The sequence below is a fragment of the Zonotrichia albicollis genome, chromosome 4 (genome assembly GCF_047830755.1).
Source record: "Zonotrichia albicollis isolate bZonAlb1 chromosome 4, bZonAlb1.hap1, whole genome shotgun sequence".
NCBI lineage: Eukaryota > Metazoa > Chordata > Aves > Passeriformes > Passerellidae > Zonotrichia > Zonotrichia albicollis.
The window spans coordinates 54,803,724-54,824,658 of NC_133822.1; the positions used below are offsets into that span (position 1 = coordinate 54,803,724).

Below are 20,935 nucleotides of genomic sequence, written 5' to 3' on the forward strand. Positions count from 1 at the left end.
AAGGGCTTGAACGGAGTGAGCCCTGGCTGTGGGCTCTGTTCCCTGACTTGTGGGCTCTTTGTCAGGGACTGTTTAATCCAAAATTTATACTATATGCATGCAGCCTGCTGTCATACCTGATGGATCCTTCTGTGCTGCCCCAAGCGAGAGAGGGGCAGGTCTCCACCACGGGCTTCTACAGACCAACTAAATTCATCTGTTCTATTTCGATTACTTCGGTTAACGAGCAGCCCGTGCCGCGGGGCACACGGCCCTTCCTGCCAGGCAGGACTGACCGCAGGCTTTGCGCCCGCGATGCCCGCGGCGGGTCGCGCTGACCGGCTCCGGGACAGCAAGTGAAGGGGGCGGCGGAAAGGAGAGGAGAGGGAGAGCAAAGGGCACGGGAGAGGGAAAAGCTGCACCCGGCGCCCGCTCCGAAGCGCCGAGGGGAGGCGCAGGGGGAGCGGGCGCGGGGCAGGGCGTGCCGGGGCAGGGCGGTGCCCGGGCAGGGGCGGCCGCTGCCCTCAGCCCCCGGCCCGGCCCGGCGCGGCCCGGAAGGCGCCGCGCTCCCTCACGGCCGCTGAGTGGCGGCGGCGTGTCACGTGCGCGCGGCCGGGCCGGGCCGTGCCGGGCGGGCGGGGAGGCGGCGGCGGCGGTGCCCGGGCGCGGCGCGACATGTCCCACCAGACCGGCATCCAAGGTACCCGCGGGGCTCCCCGCGCCTCCGCTCCGCGGTGCCCGCTGCTCCTCATGACAGCCGGCCCCGTCTCCGCCGTGGCCCTGCTAGCCGGGCGGGAGGCGGGCGCAGCGCCTTTCTCCGTGGGTCGGGGCGCGGCGCGGGGGCAGGCGGCTGCGGCGGGCGCTTAGCGGGCCGTTCCCGGCGGGATTTTTCCCACTGCTGCGCTCTTTGTTTGCTGCCGGAGGAGCCCGTCCTTTGCGCCGCGGGCTGGCGAGGGGGTGAACGAGCGGGGGAACTGCTGCTGGTTTCGTCCCCTGCGGCCACGGCTCCTCGGGCTCGAACCCGTAGCTCCGTTCCCAGTCAGGCGGAGCGTGCAGGGTTTATCGGCCCGGCGAAGCGCGCCCGTCCGCCCCGGAGAGGCAGGGAGCCCGCCCGAGGAAAGTGTTCGCTGCAGAGCCCCGTGAATGGCAGGCACGGCCCGCCTGGGCTCCGGTAGTTCCCCAGTGCAGGTTTCCCTGCGGCAGCGGAGTCAGCGTCCGGCCGAGGGCTGTCGCCGGCTCGGGGTCGCCGCACCGAGTTTGGGATGGGTTGGACAGCGCGGGATATGCCGGGGGCCGCTGCTGTCTCCCGTGGAGCGAGAGCCTGGGGAGGAGCAGGAGCCCTGGCGTACGAGAGTCCACTATAAAGCTCATCACTAGAGGCCACAAAGGGGGAAAGTATGTGGGAACCTTTTTTTCCCGTGTTTCCAGGCCTTGGACGGTGCGAGGAGCAATTAGAAGGAGACAGCGTATTGTTTCGCAGTATTAGCGGGCTCCTCTGAATCACAGAATTGCTAAGCAGGGATTATATAGCAGGATTACGGAGGGGTCGGGTTTTACTGTCTGGATTTCTGCAATCTGCGTGTTCGGTGACTAGCACCATGTACTTTGCCTGCTCTCCGGTATTTATTGTTGAAGGTGACTTTTGTCCCAGCCACGGCAGCCCTTAGCTCTCTTCTATGCCCTTTTTTGTCCATTGGCTGCGTGTGGTTTGCACCCTTTTCCTGCTCTTCTTTTCCTTCCTTTGCATGCCAGTCTTTGGTCTTTTTGCAGCTTCTTGTTTTAAGTTCTTCAGCCGTTCTCAGGCTAGAGGTGCACCTGGAATGTTTTGTTTTTTTTTTTCCCAGTCTGGGGAAACCTGTTAGTGAATCGTAATCCCTTGTTCTCCAGGCGATGCAGGCAGGGAGGAGCAGAATAATACTCTGTTGCTTATTGTAAGCAAAAGAGTGGCTAATCCTCTTCTGCAGCTCTGCTTCGTGTCTGAGAATCATTTGTCCTCTGAGGAGAGCTGTAGAGAGAGCTCGGCAGCTTTTCTTTGGGAACCTGCCTCAGCAGGCACTAATCAGGAGTCCTGTTTGCAGCAAAGCATCAGCCTCTGCCATTTGGAAGAGGAATAGCTCTACTTGTGCCATTGCTGGCTTTAGCTACAAACAGGCTACTGTCACTCATAAACAATTACAAGATTTGGCAGCATGGGCTACTTTTTTCTGGAAACAGAAATGAAGTCATGGGCACAGTGATATGTACCAGGCAGTTGCTAAAAGGACTGGACGTTTTAAACGGGCCAGTGCAGATAAATTCTGTAGGAAGTTACAGAATGCAGAAACTGAAGGGAAATACAATTGAATGGGTTTACAGTCTTCTAAATAATTTTAATATAATGTTCCCTGCAAAATACTTGTGAAATAAGCCCAGATTTTGATTCTGTTGCCCTCTTCTATGCAGAAAGTTTAAGAAGAAAATAATATCACTGTTGGGAATTTAACAACCTTCATGATGAGCAAAACCCATAGGTCACTTGATAGTGAGCTGGTTTCACAAGTGCCTCAAAATATTTTTTCAGGAAAATGTCACAATTCTTGAATTGGTGTAGAGGCTGCTGTATTTTGTTCTTGTTTTCGTGTGCAATATTGTAATGAGAGAATGAGGAACAAAACGGTAATAGACAAGAAGAGGACAAAGAATGTTTTGGGGCAACAAAAAGTCTAGAAAACGGCACAATGTTTGGTTGCTGAATGGAATGGTGAGGACCAGCAGAGATGACTTGAAAAGCTGGCAGGAAATTACTGTGGGGGTCTGCACTGGGGAAGTCAGCTGGGATGAAACTGGGCTTGAACTGGAAACCCACTGCAATTGTTTGTTTAACACGTTCTTTTAACATGCCATTTTGGACTCTCAGGATGGGGCTGGCACCACTTGGATGAACATAAATGTAAAATGTTTTGAATATGGGCAGTAATGTTGCTGGATCCCATCTGTTCACTTGGCCTCAACCTGACTATAAATAATCCATTTATTTGTTTCCTGGTGTGATGTTTGTTTTGCTGGTGCTATGCTCTGTCCTGTGGGATTACTTAAAGGACCAGCTTGCAATAAATGTTTTTCAGTAAATCCTTACAACTCTGGTATACTTAAACTGATTTGCAGTTGGATTATTTAGCAGGGCAGTTAAGAATAGTCTTCATGCGAGTCAAGGGCAGTTCTTCTGTGTGCTTATGGAATTGAGTCTGTCATGACGGTGGTATAGTGTCAATGTGATTTACAAACATGTAAAAATATTTTAGTTACTTTGTAAATTCACTATAAAGCTATCATGCTACGGTGGGCTGGGGCTTGAACAATGTTGCCTACCATAGAAGGAGATTAGGTGGTATGAAAGATGAGCAATGAGTGGCAGCTTCCACTGGTACTCTGCAGAGAGGTGCTCTCAGGAAGGACCATCACTTCAGCCAGACAAGCTCTAACATTTTCCTGGCAGGCGTAAAGTTTCTGTCTGAAAGTTTGTGCTAAGCCTGCAGACTTGGTGAAGCTGTTGTAATTTGAGATGCGTCATATTTTTATTGTGTTGCTGTGTTAACTCTGAAACATGAGATTGATGATATGATGTCACCTGTAGTTTTCACAATGTTGAAGACCATTTGGTATGCTAGAAAGCAGGGCTGTTTTGTAACGTTGCCTTTCATCTTTGTGTGGTATGCTGATGGTTGGAACAGTGTGCAGCATAGGAGCAGCATCACTCCTGGGTTTGTTTTGCTGTCCAACTTTGCAGCAAAGGGCCAATTGTACATTTTTTCCAGTGTTGTTCTTGCCCTCATGAATATTCTTTGTCCTAGGGAAGTGAAATGTGTTAATTTGATTACTTTTATTTTCTCTTTTTCAGCTAGTGGAAGTGTTAAAGACATCTTTGTTGGAGCCAGAAATGGACAATACAGGCTTTTAAAAATAGTCATTGACAATGGTTAGTCAAATTTTATTCTTTTTTTTCTGATTCTTTTAGATTTTTCCTAGTTGTTTTAATGACTTACATGTACAATTGTTTAAAAATCAGAACTCTGCCAAACTTAATGTCACTAAGGTTTTTCATATACAGAAGGTAAAATTTAAATTTTCGTGATCCTAAGCTTTTTTACTACAATACTGTTGTATTTTTGCATTTGAATTTTTCTTCCAAGTGTAATTTTATATTTTACTGAGAACTGCTCTGTATTGTCTATGGATAGTATAAATAAGCTTATTCTTATTGCTTACTAAAGAAAGAGTAGAGGAAATTAAAATTTCCACACCTGTGTAGCATTTGGGCACTGTTTACTTTCACTAGACAGAGAGCTATTCTTACACAACAACCAGTCACCTTAAATGTAGAACTGTAAATTTTATACTGATACAGCCTGGTTAAAAAGGCAGATAAAAGTGCTGCATGTAGAAAGTCCTGCTAAAGCAGATGTTTAAGTGGTAATCTGACTACATAGAAAATGTCTTTATAAATCTGTGACTTTATTTAAATTTTCAAAGTTAAAGCTGTTTCTTAAATCTCAACATGTATGTATAAATAGAAAATTACACAGTTTCGATCAGAACTGGAGTTTGATTTTTGAACTTCTAGGCAAGGGATGTAGACTGCAAACATTGTAAGACAGACTATATAATTACTTTTATTTTCTTTAATAGAAATGTTGGTTGTATAAGATATTTCCTGGTTTAGTCCATCTTTTCAAGCATGTCAGTTGTCCACTGTGAAGGCGTTTGTTTTAGACTTCATTCATTTACAGTACAGTAAAAATCTGTTAGCTGGAGAAAGTTACATGTACATACATACACAAATACAGATACACTTTCATTGGTAGGTAAATAACCTACTGTTACCTTCCTTGTGTTTGCTTTTCTTAGGAAGTCTTCTGATACTTTAGGATAGGTTTCTTTGAGGCTGTGGGAGTAGTAAGATTACAGGCAGGACTTTGTGATAGTGTGAGTAGCACAACGTAAATGCTGACAAACCATTGGTTTGGGGTTTTTTTTCCCATTACCCAAGGCAAAACAATATGCTTTTGTGTATATGCTTCTTTACAATATGAAGTGAAGCCTAGAAATAAGATACAAATTTAATACTTTCCCTATTTTTTCGTTTCCTATTTTTGTGTGTATGTACTCATGTGTATAAACATATATATATATAGATATAAACATATAGGTATAGGCATATAGGCATTTCATCACCATAAGAAGCAGAATCCAGTGTTTGATAGTATTTTCTGCAGTTCAGAAAGAAACCTGTAAAACTCCCAGTATACTGGAAGAAGAGCAGTTCCTCATCTGTCTTCAGGAGCTTTAAGGAACAGATAATAGCCAACAGATAAAATTCAAATCGTGTTTTGCTAATCTGAGTTAATAAGAGAAGAGATTTGCTGCTGGGCATGAAGTTCCTCTGGCTGTATCTTAAATCCAAGTGGGTATAAATCCACTTAGAGTTCAGAATTGGCAAGTACATTCTGAATACCCTTGGTATAACTGTCCAGCTTCACGTAGTTCAGGTACTTTGTGTCTAATTCAAAGAAGGGCCAGACACCCTTGCCCTGAGCTGTTCATGTTCTGGGAGTTACTGTGGTGGAATGCTTTGCTCAAAGTTTTGCTGTAGAGGCATTGGTGTGCTGTTGTACCTTTGTATGAAGTTTTGGAAGACCTAGGCTCCCAAAAGGTGATTTGTATACTAGCTACTATGATGGTCTTCAAACTACTGCAGGACCCCATTTAAACAAGGTATTTCTATTCCACTTGTGTGGGCTAGTATTTCTTGGGAAGCTGTTAAATGTTTTGTAAGACAGTATGCTAATATTTCCTTTGGAAACAGAGGTGTGATGTATAAATAAGAGAAAAATCTTGTTGCTACAGCTGTTCACATAATTAAATACCATTTAAGTATTCTATACAGACTTAAACCAATTATACATAATAAACAACTTCAGTCATTTAAAGAGACCATAGCTGTGAAGCTATTTTAGAAAGGGGTTTATCTACTTACATAGACAAGTTAGTGATTAGTGCAAGCATATTCATTCCAAACTCTTTTCGCTGGATAACTGGGTTATTGAGTCCTTACAATGAATACAAACAGTAATACATTATACCAAAAGCAATATAATTATAATTCTAAAATTGGAAAGTTTACTCTTATCTTATTTATACCTAAGTATTCCAAATTAAAAAATAAACTTAGTGTTAGAACACAGTTCTTATTTCCCTTCTGTGTATGTTATGCTAAAAAAACTAAAATCAGTAGTATTGCTTCAGATCAAAGAACTTGATGACCGCCAGCTTGTTACTTCTCTACTATCAGAATTTTGGTTAAAGTAAGTTAGGGTTTGAACATACACAGCTTTTGTAGGAATTCACCTACTTTTACACTGACTGTTCTTGTCTTCCATTCTTCTGGGCATAATTATGAACAATTAAGTGTCTAATTAACTTCTTATTGTAATTATTAATTTTGACAGATGCTATTAACTGTATGGTTGCTAACCTGTAGCTTTGGTTATTGGTTTTAGAGCAGCTTGTTGTGGGATCCTCTAGACAGCCAGTTGGATCATGGGAAAAGGATTATGATTCCTTTGTCCTTCCCCTTCTTGAAGACAAGCAACCATGTTATATATTATACAGATTAGATTCACAGAATGCTCAAGGATATGAATGGATCTTCATTGCATGGTCACCTGATCACTCTCCTGTAAGTAATAGTCGTCAGAGGCTTCACGGTAATGATTTTTCAACAGTACCATTTGATCTGAATCTGAGATACGAAGGAACAGGATTTGAGGAATGAAGCATTCCCCAACCTCTTCCTACATTCCAAGAAGAAAACAGCTAGGAAGACTTTTTTTAAGATGATTAAAGAGCAAATCAGTAGGTCTAGATGGAGTACAGCTGATCCTATGTATTTTTAGCCTGACTGGTGGACACAATACAGTTTATTTGCCCTGTTTGTCTGTCTTACTGTCAGGATTTCAGAAAATTTATGGAAAGATATAGGACAGAAATCTTAATGGATGCTCATATAGAGAAGAATTACAGTGTGAGCTCAAACTGTTATTCTGTTTGGCTTGCTGGCTGCCCAGCTGGCACTCGTGGCTATGTGGTGTGCCACAGAATACACTCCTTCTAGTGCTTTGAGAGCATGGGAGAGGACTGAGGTCAGAATTAAGGATTTCTAGGAGAAGCTAGGATACCAATTCTGGGAATGTGGGATATTGGAAGGCAGAAAGCAAAGCTTTTCCAGTATTCCTGCTGCTTTCACTAGCAGTTAGGAAATCATAAGACATCAAAAGTTGATGTGCATAGAGAGGATTATGTGGAAAAGGTGAAGTGTTCTGGAGAGGATAACATGATGGTGAAATAAAGTGGGAAGGTGGGACTGCTGAGAGAGGAGTAAGTGACTATGTGAGACAGCAAGTTAAGAGGGAGCAAACATAATTTTTCCCCTCTAGTTGAACCATAACTATCTGAAGTCACTATCAAATCAAAAGTAATAATGAGTTAGTTCTGTTGCATCCATTAGTAAACAGACAAGGTGACAACAGGTTCAAACAATTATGGTTTTTCCCATTTAAAATTAGTAACGATTATGTTGATTTTTTTTTCCTATTTAAAGAAAAGCTCATACTCCTAAGGCTGCAATTCAGTTTTGAAGTTATTTTGATAATAGTACATAATATCATGACCTTGTGAGTTTAATAATATGAGTAAGTATCATGATTCAGAGCTCTTCTAGTTTAATAGTGCAATTTCAACACTTGAAATACTTGTTCAAGAAAGTATTGTTTGTTGATGGACTTGGTGCACCAACATGCTGGATTCTCTATGTACAGCAAAATTTTAAAAAAAGAACCAAACCAAAAAGCTACTGTTCTTTTATATTGCTAGGTTCGTCAAAAAATGTTGTATGCAGCAACCCGGGCAACACTTAAGAAAGAGTTTGGAGGTGGCCACATTAAGGATGAAGTATTTGGAACTGTACAGGTATGTTTTTCTTTTCAAGGTCAGGACATTGACTTTAAATACTGAATATTGTAGCTGATGTTATTGGTATGAATGTGGGTTGCTTATGGTCTCTTTGGATTAAAGAAAAAAAGAGTTAAAAGCTATGTGTGTTATTCCAGTGTTAGAGTGTGTTTAAGCTCATTTAAACAAGTTAATAGGTGTAGTTCATTGTCAGGCTTAAAGTCCTTGCTTCAAATCACTATGGAAACTAAATAACCTAAGAATAATAGGCATATCTCTAATCTCATTGCATGAGCATGAGTTCTTTAATGGAATGGAAGGAGTTGGAGGTTTGAGGAAGAATAGAGGATATTGTAGTAGGGAAAAAAGCCGTGAAAGAGAAATGGGCTGTTGTGGTGAACATGAGGCTAATAATTCTGTTGCTCACTGTGTAAATAATTTGTTATATTTATCATTAACCTGTCATGGAGGCTTCATTATTCTAACAAACATATGGAGAGGCTGTATTCTAGGGGAGTAGATAACTGATGTGCTAAGGGGGTTTACTGGTAGGGATCCTGTTATTTTTTTCTTGTCTGTTCAATCAACCAGTCTTTCACTGCCTCTTGCACCAAACCACTGGCAGTCTATGTAATATATGGAATTTGTGTCTAGCCCTACAAGTCTGAGCTTCCATCTCAGTTTTGAGGAGAGAGCATTAGTTCTGTCTTACTGTTATTTCAGAATGGGCCTGGGGCACATGGAAGATGACATAGATATAACTCACTTTTCCCAGGCTCATTATGTTACAGCTTATATATCTCTAAAATGCTGGTTTCAGTGTCTTTATAAACTTCTTAATTGTTGCTGGTCTTTAATGTTCTTCTGTGTGAAAATCACAGCTTCTTCAAGGTGTTCAATTTGCTGATTTCAATCAGGATCTTGATCGTCAGCATCCAGTGGGTTACTTTGTCTTTATTTTGTTAAACCTAAGAATGGTTTGGTTGCAACAGGCACTGTTACTTTGGTGGAACCCTACTGTGATCCCACCTGCTAATTCATATGTATAAAACTGGGTACCTCTGGGCTTCTGAAATAAGACATAATGGAATATCGGAATATTGAAATAAAATGAACATAATTGTATGGAAGGCAACTGATTTTTGCAATGTGCCATAGAAAATCATTGAAGAAAAGTTTCTAATATTCTAAAAAACCCTGATAAATATTGATATTATGCTTTCAGGATGATGTTTCACTGAATGGATATAAAAAATATTTGATATCACAATCCTCCCCCGCACCTTTGACTGCAGCAGAAGAGGAACTTCGACAAATTAAGATTAATGAGGTACCTAAAATGTCTTCAAGAATGTGTGGGAAATGGTGCAGAATTCCAAATGTATTGTAGGGAAATGTCTTTCTAGGGCAAAAAAAGGCAGAACAGAAAATGGAAAGTTTCAGGAAGTGTGAGTGGATGAGCATATAAATATACTTTTCAATAAGTTGAAACTACAGGGGGATGGTGGCTGGAGTTGAAGTGGCATGAGAGATCTCACGGTGTTTGAAAGGCCTAGTGTCTGAATCAGAGGCCTGGCAAATGCAGAGCCTAATTGTTGCAACTTGAGCTTTTAGTATCACTGGATGTCCTTCTTTGTGAAGGGTGACCGGGCACTGGCACTGGTTGCCCAGGGAGGTTATGGGGTCTCCATGCTGGAGATATTCAAAAGATGTTTGGACACACAGCTGGGTAGCTGGCTCTAGGTGGCCCTGATTGAACAGTCTTGTTGGACAAGGCGATGTCTTCCAACCTCAGTCATTGTCCACGTGTGATTGCCTGCATTTCCCATGGTGGCAGAAATTGTAGAGAAAACACAGAATAGCAATTACTGCCGTGAGGGATTGCCAGGAGAATTTCACCAGTCTTATTCTTAGAGGAAAGGTGCATAGTTTCTGGTACCAGTGCATATGTCTTTAAGACTGAGAAGAAGGGAAGAGGATTCTAATAAAAATAAAACAGAAATCCAAACCAAATAGCTGATCACTTTAAACGACTGATTTGCTTATGCTAAAACACTTTTTAGAAAAATCTCTATCCTGAGAGAGAGCCTTTAAGCAGAAGAATTGATGATTGCCAAATAGCTAATGACTGAAAGTTTCAGAGGACTCTTTTTATCACATGTTTCCTTCATTTCAATACTGTTTATGTCAGATGTATATTAAATTAGGTCATGTGCTGAACTTATTTGTTCTTTAGACTTGTGTGTTCGAGCTGTGGTACATGTGTTTGAAGTATGATTTATTTTTGCAGCTGGATACCATTGTGTTAAATACAGTTGCGTATCTTTTGTTTTCACTCTACCGTGCTTTTGCTGCAATTTTATTCACTTTTTTTCCCAGTGGTGTCTTTTGTTAGTTTTCATGTCTGATTTCAACAATTCAATGCAGAAATTATGAAATACTGCATTTTACTTGATCAGCTTTAAAAAAATAAAACAGTAATGAAAATAAAACTTCTGGATTGGGATTGGTGATCACTTCTAGTATTAGTGTATGTACAATGTGTTTAGAAGGTGATTCATACAAACCAAGTCTTCATGTGTTCTGAAATTTCAGCAGCAATACCTTTGCTTTTCAGGGACACATAAATTATATATTGCTGCCATTTTTGCTTTGTTTGAAACATCTCACAATACATTAACTTACGTCATTTTTCTCTTCATTGTTTGCACAAAGCCTGTAGTTAGACTTAGAAAACAAAAAGCTTTCTGATTTTAAAAAGTTTTCCATATGTATATTCTTTCCTAATTACCCTAAGAAATATTTTACTGGGCCTGATCAAAGGATCACCTAGACTGTTGTCAAGTCCTTGAGGGAACAACAGAAATCTAGGAAGGATGTAGGAGCAGGGCAAGAAGGCCATAAGTACCTTAAATGCTCTTCTGTTGCTTCAACCTTTTCAGGTAGGGGGCTTCCTGTGCAACAGGTGACATCTTACTATATTGTTCTTAATGAAATTTTCATCCATCTTCCATCTAGTCTTGTCATTTCTATAAATCCACATAAAGGTTTTGTTGGCCACAGGTCCTGTGACAGCATATTCCACAGCTTGACAAAATACTTTGTAAAGAGCCATTGACTGCTCTGTAGAATCTCTGGTTTATTCTGATACCCCTACAGATAGTATGGTGAAAGCAGAAAAAAGTCATTCAGTCAATCCTCAGTGTCCCCCTCCCCTTAGATAAAACCCTCTGTATCCCAGAGTGCCAGCCATGTCCTGGGCTGCATTAAAAGCAGTGTGGACAGTGTGTAAAGAGAGGTGGTCCTCTCCCTCTGCTCTGTTTTGGTGACATCCCCCTGGAGCTCTGCATCCAGCTCTGGGGTACTCAGCACAGGAACGACAGGGACCTGTTAGAATGGGTCCAGGAGGGAGCCATGGAACATACTCCCTGTGAGAAAGGGCTGAGAGAGTTGGGGTTGTTCAGACTGGAGCAGAGAAGGCTTCAGGGAAATCTTAGGGACCTTTCAGTACTTAAAGGGGACTTGTAAAAAATAAGGGGACAGATTTTTTAGCAGGGCCTGTTGCAAAAGAACAAGGGAGAAGGGTTTTAAGCTAAAACAGGGTAGATTAGATTAGCTATGAGCAAGAATCTGTTTTATGGTGTGTGATGAGGTACTGGAAGAGTTTGCTGAGAGAGGTGGTAGATGCCCCATCCCTAGAAACATTCAAGGTCAGGTTGGATGGGGCTCTGAGCTATCTTATCTGTTTGAAGATGTTGCTGCTTTCTGTGGGGGGGTTGGACCTGGATCACCTTTGGAGGACCCTTCCAGCCACATGATTCTCTATCCATGGACCTCTGTTGTACTCCTTATCAGTTATCTCTTCCAAGCTGACAAGTCTAATATGGGTAGTTCTTCCTCCTAAACAAAGCACTCCATACTTCTGATCCTTTTGCTTTTCTCTGCAGTTTTTCCAGTTCTGCTATGTAATTTATGAGATGGAGGGATGGGGAAGCCAGATCTGCATGTGGTATTCAAGATGCAGGCATGTTACTGATATCTACAGTGCGTAATAATGTGTTCTGTTCTCTACTCTTTTTTCTAACAATTTGTAACATTTCATTGTGGATGGGGAGGGTTCAGATTTTTTTTTTTTTTTTGCCTTGGGGTTATTTTCAGATTTAGTCAGAATGACATGCAAGATCTTGCTCCTGAATGGTAGTAGCCAGCTCAACCCAGTCACCATACAAGTAGAAGAGGAGGGTTTTTTTCCTCCTGCATACATTTACATTTATTCACAGCAAATTTCATCTGCCATTTTATCCAGCACTCAGCAGCCATTATTAACTAAATCTTAGCAGTGTGAATTTAAATATTCTTAAGTGACTTAGGTGCTTTGTTCATTTTCCTAGATATGGAGTTACACTGGGTTACTCTCTTTCCTTGTCTATCTCCACACTTCACAGCTTGTTTTTAAGTTTGGAGTACTTATTTTCTACGTGTATTCTAATCTAGATTCTAGACTATGGTATTTTATGATGGTTTGTTATTTTTGGGATGCCTATTTTACATTTGTCAGTCAGGCTTTTATGAAGATTTAGATTTTGCAAAACATTTTTTTCTCTTACCTTGTTCATAAATTTATCAATCCTTGTGCAAAGTAAGCTCCCCACCTGCTTTCTTTTCCTCTTTCCTTGTTGCTGACAAGCTTTTCTTGAAAATGTGAAGTACAAGTATGTTTTGCCACAAGTGTTTGTTTTTAATTTTTTTATCAGTTTGTTTCATATTTTATTAGCATCTCTTTTTAATAAAGCTGCACATATTCTAGTTGATAGATCTAGGGTAGGAAAGGTCCACACTTTCCATTTGGTACACTTTTTTGACTTTTGCAGCTTCATAACCAATGTTAAATGTAATTGTGAAACTTTAAAAGTAAGTAAATATATTAAAAAAGCAGTACTTGGACAATAAACTAAGACTGAAGAAGACTGGAGGCCAGAGCTCATTTTAAGAGAAACTGAATGAATACTAAGATAAACATAAATTCTTGAACATCAGCTTTAAAATAACTGTTCTCTCCAGTAATTTGACACTAATATAACTGGATTATGAATAACTGTCTAGCTTGTCCTGGATTTTTTTTTTTTTTTTTACTTTGTGGTAGACCGTCTAGAAATAAAAAAATAGGATTTTGTTTGTTTATTTTGTTTGCTTTCGTTTTGGTAGAGGCTGTTTGCGGGAGTATGTTGAAGCAGGAGGGAGAGTAGAAACTTTACTTATCCTTCTAGAATATCAGTTTGTCTCATAATTTCTCCCTTCAAAAATTTTGACTCCCTAGAAATCATGTCTTTGTTTTGATATAAATTTTTTTAAGCTATAACAAAGTTTATAGGGAATATTTTCAGTTTAAAATATAACACAACATATGAAAATCATGATTTTTTTTCCTGGATTATTGTTGTCTTTGTAACAGATTTTAACTTAGAATTTCTTCACTGACACTTGAACCAGTTTTCCCTCTGATGACTTTGTTGCTCTCCTAAGCAGAACAGTGCATGTTTCAGAGATAAGAAATTTTGCAGGCTAGCAAACAAACATGACCTGTAAATTAAAAAATGCAAATCTTTTGTATATGGGGATGATTTCTTGGGGTGGTTTATTCTTGTAATAGCTACTGCTAACTCTGTGTGTAACCATATGAATTGCATTGTCAGTCATCGTATGAAACCAAATAAATGCCTGCAGAGGTTTCTTTTAACAGCTCAGCTGACTTGTGTTCCAGGTGCAGGCGGATGTTGGTGTAGATACCAAGCATCAAACACTGCAAGGAGTAGCATTCCCCATTGCTAAAGATGCTATTCAGGCTCTGGAGAAACTGAAAAATAAGAAACTCAATTATGTGCAACTGGCAAGTATAAAACACTTTAACTATTTTTTAATAATGAGTATAAAATAGATTACCCACATATTAAATAATGTGTGTTGATGTAGTATGCTGACAAATTACTGTTTTGAGTTAGATTAATCCAAACTTTATTCCATCCTGTCATGTTCTCTGGTTTGTTTTTTTGTGTATTAACTATATTCATGTTTGCTTTGTTTACAGCAAATTGATATGAAGAATGAAACTATTATTTTGGCCAACACCCTTGATACTGAACTTAAGGACTTGCCAAAAAGAGTTCCAAAGGATGCTGCACGTTACCACTTTTTCCTGTATAAGCACACACATGAAGGAGACTATTTGGAATCCATAAGTATGAGAAAATTTCTCAATATGAGACTTTATTGGCTTGTTTCAAATTCCTTAGGAATTTTGAGTCAGAGAGAAAGATGTGTCAGCATGATCATAAGTTTCAGAGTCATTTCAGAGTTGTGAAACTGTGAACTTGTGAAGGAGAGCTCTTAAGTGAGCTATCCCTTTTGATTATGAGCACCCATAAATGTGAAAACATACAGATACTGGGCATTCTCTTGTCCCCTGTTTGAAATGAAACACTTGCTGAAGCAAAAACGCTCCAGAACAGCACTACAAATTTTGCTTTCAGATTGCATAGTTCATTTCCATTGCCTCTTTGCTATAAATGGTTTTATGATACAACTTTTGATGGAGTGTATTTGTGGTCTGATTTGTGTCATTATTTTCTTTTCCTGCAGTTTTCATCTACTCTATGCCAGGGTATACCTGTAGTATACGAGAACGAATGCTCTACTCTAGTTGCAAAAGTCCACTGTTAGAAATTGTAGAAACACAATTGTGGATGCAGATAGCTAGAAAGGTAAGTCCAGGGGGTGTATGGGTATTTTCTCCATACCTGTCTTCTCTTCTTAATTGAAATCTATAATTGTCTCTGTCACCACCTTGTGTAAACAATGACAAGTGTAATTTAGTTTGTCCTGAACAGGAAATAGTTGTTGATGGAGCTAGAGGATCAAAGTTAAGTCATGGAAGTTTTACTGTGTTTCATAATTTCTACACTTTTATCTTGAACAAATATATCCTTGTGCATCAAGGAAGTATTTGAGAGTACTTTGAAGGACTTTATAGAATTAACATGATTTCTTACTCAGAGTTGTGTTGTATTTTGGACCACGACATATTGCTGTTGTTAAAAACTAAATTCCTTTAAGCCATAGTTATGTAGGGATTTTCAAAATCATTTCAAGCTGCAGTTCTGAAAATTAGGACTGCTATCTTAGGAGTCCTTGATGGGGCAACAAGTAAGTTGATCTTTTCACACTCTATAGATTTTACTGCAATGCAAAAAGTTGTTTCTCACCTCCCAAGAAGAGACCACAGAAAAGGTCCACATAAAACAAATCTATGGATATGTTTTTAACACTTTTGTGGAAGCTTAGTTTCTGTAGAGGTTACATTTACCTTAAAATAGCAGAATTAATACTAACCATTTTTAGTAAGATGACACAAATTAACTAGATTTTTGCTATGTGTATTTGTATTTAATTATTTTTTCGAAATTGCCTTTCTGCAACCAAACTAAAGCACCATGTGACTCCTGAAAATTCCTGCAGACTGAAATTTCTGAAGCATGTCCTTGTAACAGCAAAACTGGGGCTGCAAGTCTGTCAGATGTTATGGTTGGTAGGGCATGAAGTGCTGAATGCTCAGCAGAGCAAGGCCATAGCATTTCTCTGAATTCTAAATTCCTGCAATTTAAAACAGGGAGTTTGGCTTGAGAACACTATTTTCTTTCTGTTTGGTTTCATATGTCTAGATTTTGAAAACTAAAACACTCCCCTCCATTCTGTTCATTATTTTAGCTTTTTCTTGCTAAACACTTGAGTACTTTTGCTGAGTGGCAGTAGCCAGCCAATAATATAAGCTTCTTTGTAACTCCTCCCCCTCTTTCTCAAGAGATAACAATATGCATCCACATTGCTTAATTAGTTAGTGTTTAAAACACGTTATAGGGAACAATTTTGATTCTTAAAATGTCTAAATGCTTAAAATGAGTAAATAAGTAACACAGAATGTGTTCTTCTAGTTAGTGTTAACAGGTACACTGCCAAAGCTTGTGACAAAAAAGAAGTCCTTAGCATATGTACTGTTTAGTTGTGCTTACATTTCAGGAAACTAATTAAGTCACACTTAATAGTGGTAAGAGTATAGGGGAGTTTCAGAAAAACTATCCAAGATTTCTCAGGGCATTAGGCACAAGTTGGAGAACTTCTCATGCTTGACTTTGAACATTATTGCACATATGGTTTTAATATAGTATTGAGTTTCAGCGAAGTTTCTAAATGTTTTTTACTTTGAGTATGATTTTTTTTTCTGCCAGATTGAAATAGATAATGGTGATGAGTTAACTGCTGACTTTCTTTATGAAGAAGTACATCCAAAACAACATGCTTACAAACAGAGTTTTGCTAAACCAAAAGGCCCTGCAGGGAAGAGAGGAATACGAAGACTGATCAGAGGTCCAGCAGAGACTGAAACACCAAGTGATTAGAAACTGTTTGTATTTAAGTATTAATGTAAGAAGTGGAATTCTGGCTTTTGGTATTGAACTGAAATCATTCCATTCATAGATGCTAGGGATAAATAAAAGCTCTTTGTACTCTTCTCTTTTCTGACCTCAACACTTTTTATATTGTTACATGATTATATTTGTTGACCATGTTTTATGACATATAGAAGAGATAATTATTTTGAAGCTAGAAGAAAAAAAACTAAGATAGTACCCCTTTATTTTAATTTAGAAGCCATTATTTAATAGCTGTACATGTGATCATAAACTTTGCAGACATAAGACTGTGAAGCCCATTTATTGTCAGTAAGTCACAGCTGAATTCTTATGCGTAGCCTATTAAACCTCTAAGACTTTCCATGTGAGAAGAGATGACGGACTAGTGTTGTCCCAATTAAAACTTTATTTTTCCTTGTAGCACTTAAGGACAATAGTAAAATAAAAGGTTGTCTTTGGATTTTGACAGAATGCATTGCTGGATTTTGTTGTTGTTTTGTTTGGGTTTTTTTTTTCCTTGTAATGGAAAAGATAAACTAAAATCAGTTGTCATTCAATTAATATAAGCATTCAGGAATAGATGGACATTTTCCGAAGCAAAGACTTGGTCATCTCAAATTTATAACTGATTTAATGAATTATCTTTTAATGAAATCTGACATAAAACACAATAGCTTTTCCAGACTTCTGTATCACTCTTAAGTGTTACATATTAGGTACTGAATGACCAAGTAAAAGGAGATTAAAAGTCAATGAGTTAGTATATTCAATAGAGTATGGAGCTACTTTCAGAGCAATATGTGTAAAGTAATTAATTATTGGTGCAGTTGGATCTAAAAATGTGTAAGTTCAGTAAAAATGAAGCAGTCTTGCTTCATAACAGTGAGTTATCCTTGAGGTCCTACTGTGTTTGTACTATCAACTGCAATTTTTACTTTCAAGATATTCTGAAAATTACTTTTTCTAAATGTTTGAACTTCAGTGTAACTTAGATCTGTAATTTAAGTCCAACTAGGTCTTGAATAACTGCTGGCAGCAAGCCCCTAGTTAGGATTTTGATGATTTTTTCCTCCCTTCTTCCCTTCTTCAAAATACTTAAATCAGCCAGAATAGTCTAAACTTGATTGAACTGTAAGTAATGTGTTTAACAGGAAAAGGAAAAGTAGATTATTTTAATAAGTGCATTAAGGGGGAATTAGATGTGGAAGTCAAGTATTGGATGACCTTAAATATTTAAAACTGTGTGATGAAGCAAATACTTGTGAATAGATTATATTCCCAGTGAGGACTTGCTTTTTAGTGTCTTTTATGTGACTTTTGTGGTTTTTGAGTTTTGTTGGTTTTGTTTTTTTTAAAGCTACACAGGAGTTGCCAGCTTTGATTTACTGGATATTATCATAGCTGCTGGATATACTCATTATAGAGCTGAATGGTGTGTTTACCTGGTGAAAGATGGATTTAAGGTTTGTAGGGGATAATGTTTTGGCAGTAGTGGTTCCTGAAAAAAAATTGTTTTATCTATTATCTAGTTTGGCTATACTAGCTTACTGTTGACATCTGAGATTGCACTATATAATGTGAAGGTTGCAATAGTGGGTATTACCATGGGGTTTTTATATGCAGCAGAAATTTTACACTTCAGCTTTTTTTTCATTTAATTTTACACACTACATCAGTCCAATTCAATAGCTCTTGATCCTCAGCTAATCTCCTGCTTGCTTTTGTGTTCTTTTCCTGCCTCTTGCCTTCTGTACTATGCGTCAGGCAAATGTCATTGTTTTTTAGATATGGTTATTGTGTGTGCAGCTCATTGTACACTGTAATTAAATATATTTTTTGGTTAACTCAAATATTTGCAACACACTTAATTCACTTTGGAATTTTTGTATTGTTTTGGTTTTAAGGACTGTAGCATTGAAAAATTACTGCTAGAGGGTTGTTTGAATTTAGTATTCCTGCCCTTGTGCCAGCCATAGCAATAGTGCCCATACCTCTACACTTTCTTGGGTCAGTAAAGAGGTTCAGCTTTTTAAGACTAAATATTTTATTTAAATAATGAACAGTTTGACCTGATATGGTTGTGTGGATGTTGTGATGGTTTTGTTGGATGTTTGTTTTGGGTTTTTTTTCACTGTTGCTTTTTGGTTTTGTTTTTGGATTTTTGTGCAATGCTGCCCGAGGTAGACGAGGATAGGAGATGGAAAACTTAATCTGGAGGAGGATGAGAGCTGGTTAAATGGTTATGCAAGAGCATTTATGATGAGCTATTTTAGAGTTCAGCCCAAACCAGACATTGTAAATTTCCCTATGTGAAAATATTCTATGTGATGTACACACCCAGCCCAGACAGGAATCAGTCATATCCTGAGCATGTCTGCTTCTCTTTTCCCAAAAAGAGAATTATATGAAGTCTTGCACTGCTGGCTGCTTCTCCAGGCCTCTTGTAGCTATTCTCCTAACAGCAATAAGAAGTATCTGTTCTTTTTGTAAAATCTGTCACGTTTACATCTACATAGTTGCCTCCACTTCTGTTCATGAATGTTCAGAACCAGGGCAAAATGTGGGCATTAATCAAAGTTGCTCCATTAACTGTCTCTGGTCATTAAATAATTGAAAGTATCCATTCAAATTGTTGGCCTTCATAAAGCACAAAAGCAATGCAGCTGCTTGCAGTTCACTCACAAGCTATTAAATAGTTAATTAAAAGGACAGGTAATTATTTAATAAATGTTTATGTTGCAACTTAGGGAGATCTTGATCTTTTAAAACACTCCTATCAACGGTTAAACTAATCAAGGTAAAAATTGCTCTGCTGCTCAGATTGACATTGTAAATGAAAAAATTTGTTTATCAGTGTGTTTATGTATTCAATGAAAGCCACCTTCAGACGCTAAAATTAATTAAGTTTACCTTATCTATTTTGTAATTTACTTTATAAATAAAGATTGATGCTTTGGCTTGGTGTTGTTTGAATCATTTCATAGTCTCTTTAATGAAGATCTAAGATCAGAATGTGTAATAGGCAGTTCTCATGGGACTAGAAAGTGACTGTGGGGTGTAAGAAGGGAGGTGAGCAGAAACAGAATTCCTGGCTTTTGCTGTTAGAGAAAAATCACTATGTTAGAAACATCTACTCTATCATTGCTTTATGGGAGCAGCACCAAGGGCTCCATAGCAGAATCCAAGGGTGTTCTCCTGAGGTTTCTGTGCTTTCAGTAATATGCCCCTTCAAAAATTTCTTCTGTTCTTTTAAAATGCTGAAGTAGTTGTCAGGTGATTGAACAGTTCTATCTGTTCTTACCTGCTCAGCATGAACTACTATACTATACTATACTATACTATACTATACTATACCATACCATACCATACCACTGGATTTCTCTCAGCTCCAGTTCTATGAAACCAGATCTTCCCAAGTATCTTGAATTACCTTATTATAGTAACTAAAACAAACAAGTATGCTAGGATAATTTAATGTTTTTGGAAGGAACAAAAGAAACTAAAGTCAGCTACTCTTATCCTCTGTTAGTGTTTCGAGATGTTGACTTTACTGTATGGAGACCTCAAAAAAATCTGGGGTGGGAAAGGGAAGTTCCTTCTCCTTGTCCCCTGAATATTAAAAAAAATAGTTGCTACATAAGTTAGCTAGCTTTACCTAGTTAACCCCTCATATTCACTAAAGAAGTTCCAAACTTTTTTCTAAACTGTACGAAATAGAAGTTAACATGCTTCATTTTCAGTGAGGAAGGGAAACTACTGCCAAAACCTCACTGCTGTGAGCAGCACTGCAAACAGTAATGGTCAAGTATGACAGAGCAGGAACTCCCGTGCTTGTGGCTGAGATTCTCCTCACACTGAAGAATATCACAGTTGGTGTAGGAACAAAAATGCTCTACCCTACCAGAGGCGAACAGAGCTGAGCAGGGAGTTGCTACAGCAAACACTTCCAGACAACACTGTGGCTGCATTCCAGCTCCAGGGACAGTAAAAAGCAGGTGTGATCTAATAGACCTTCACATAACAGCTGGAGATGCTTAAAACTGAAGAATGGCCTCAGCAGATTTTATTCTAATTTAGCTTTATAGCAGCTTTCTTCTCCAGGTTCAGAGCTGTACAGCTTTTTTCCATGCAGTGAGGTTACCATAATGTTATTAACAGAAATACAAGCAACATAAAATGATGATTATTTTCAAGGCTCAAAGTTTTAATAGTAGAAAGAAGTAATAATGCAGCAGGTTTTTCTATGTTAACAGTTTTTTACAACTTATACTCAAAAAATCTAGAGGCCATTAGGTAGATCCTTTTTTCTAAATTAAGCTAGCAGTTTGAAAAGGCAATACAAACTGAATAAATAGCCAGAAATCTAATGATATCATCACATTGAAATCACATGCTTCCTACAACAAAATATATATTCCTGAATGAAATCACACATAATCACAGAATTTCAAATTTAACTGTAGGCCAGACTATGTTCTTATCCCTAAGCTATTAACAAAGTTCAC

General features: G+C 38.8%; 1 protein-coding gene across 1 annotated transcript; it reads left to right on the plus strand.

Moving 5' to 3' along the window:
• Positions 1-485: 485 nt before the first annotated feature.
• Positions 486-19,388, plus strand: TWF1 (twinfilin actin binding protein 1). The gene is made up of 9 exons (XM_005480531.2): positions 486-679; positions 3,857-3,934; positions 6,516-6,694; positions 7,888-7,983; positions 9,191-9,295; positions 13,727-13,852; positions 14,051-14,201; positions 14,602-14,723; positions 16,245-19,388. Exons 1-9 carry the CDS (start codon positions 655-657, stop codon positions 16,413-16,415), a joined length of 1,053 nt encoding a protein of 350 aa, XP_005480588.1. The 5' UTR covers positions 486-654; the 3' UTR covers positions 16,416-19,388.
• Positions 19,389-20,935: the final 1,547 nt, after the last annotated feature.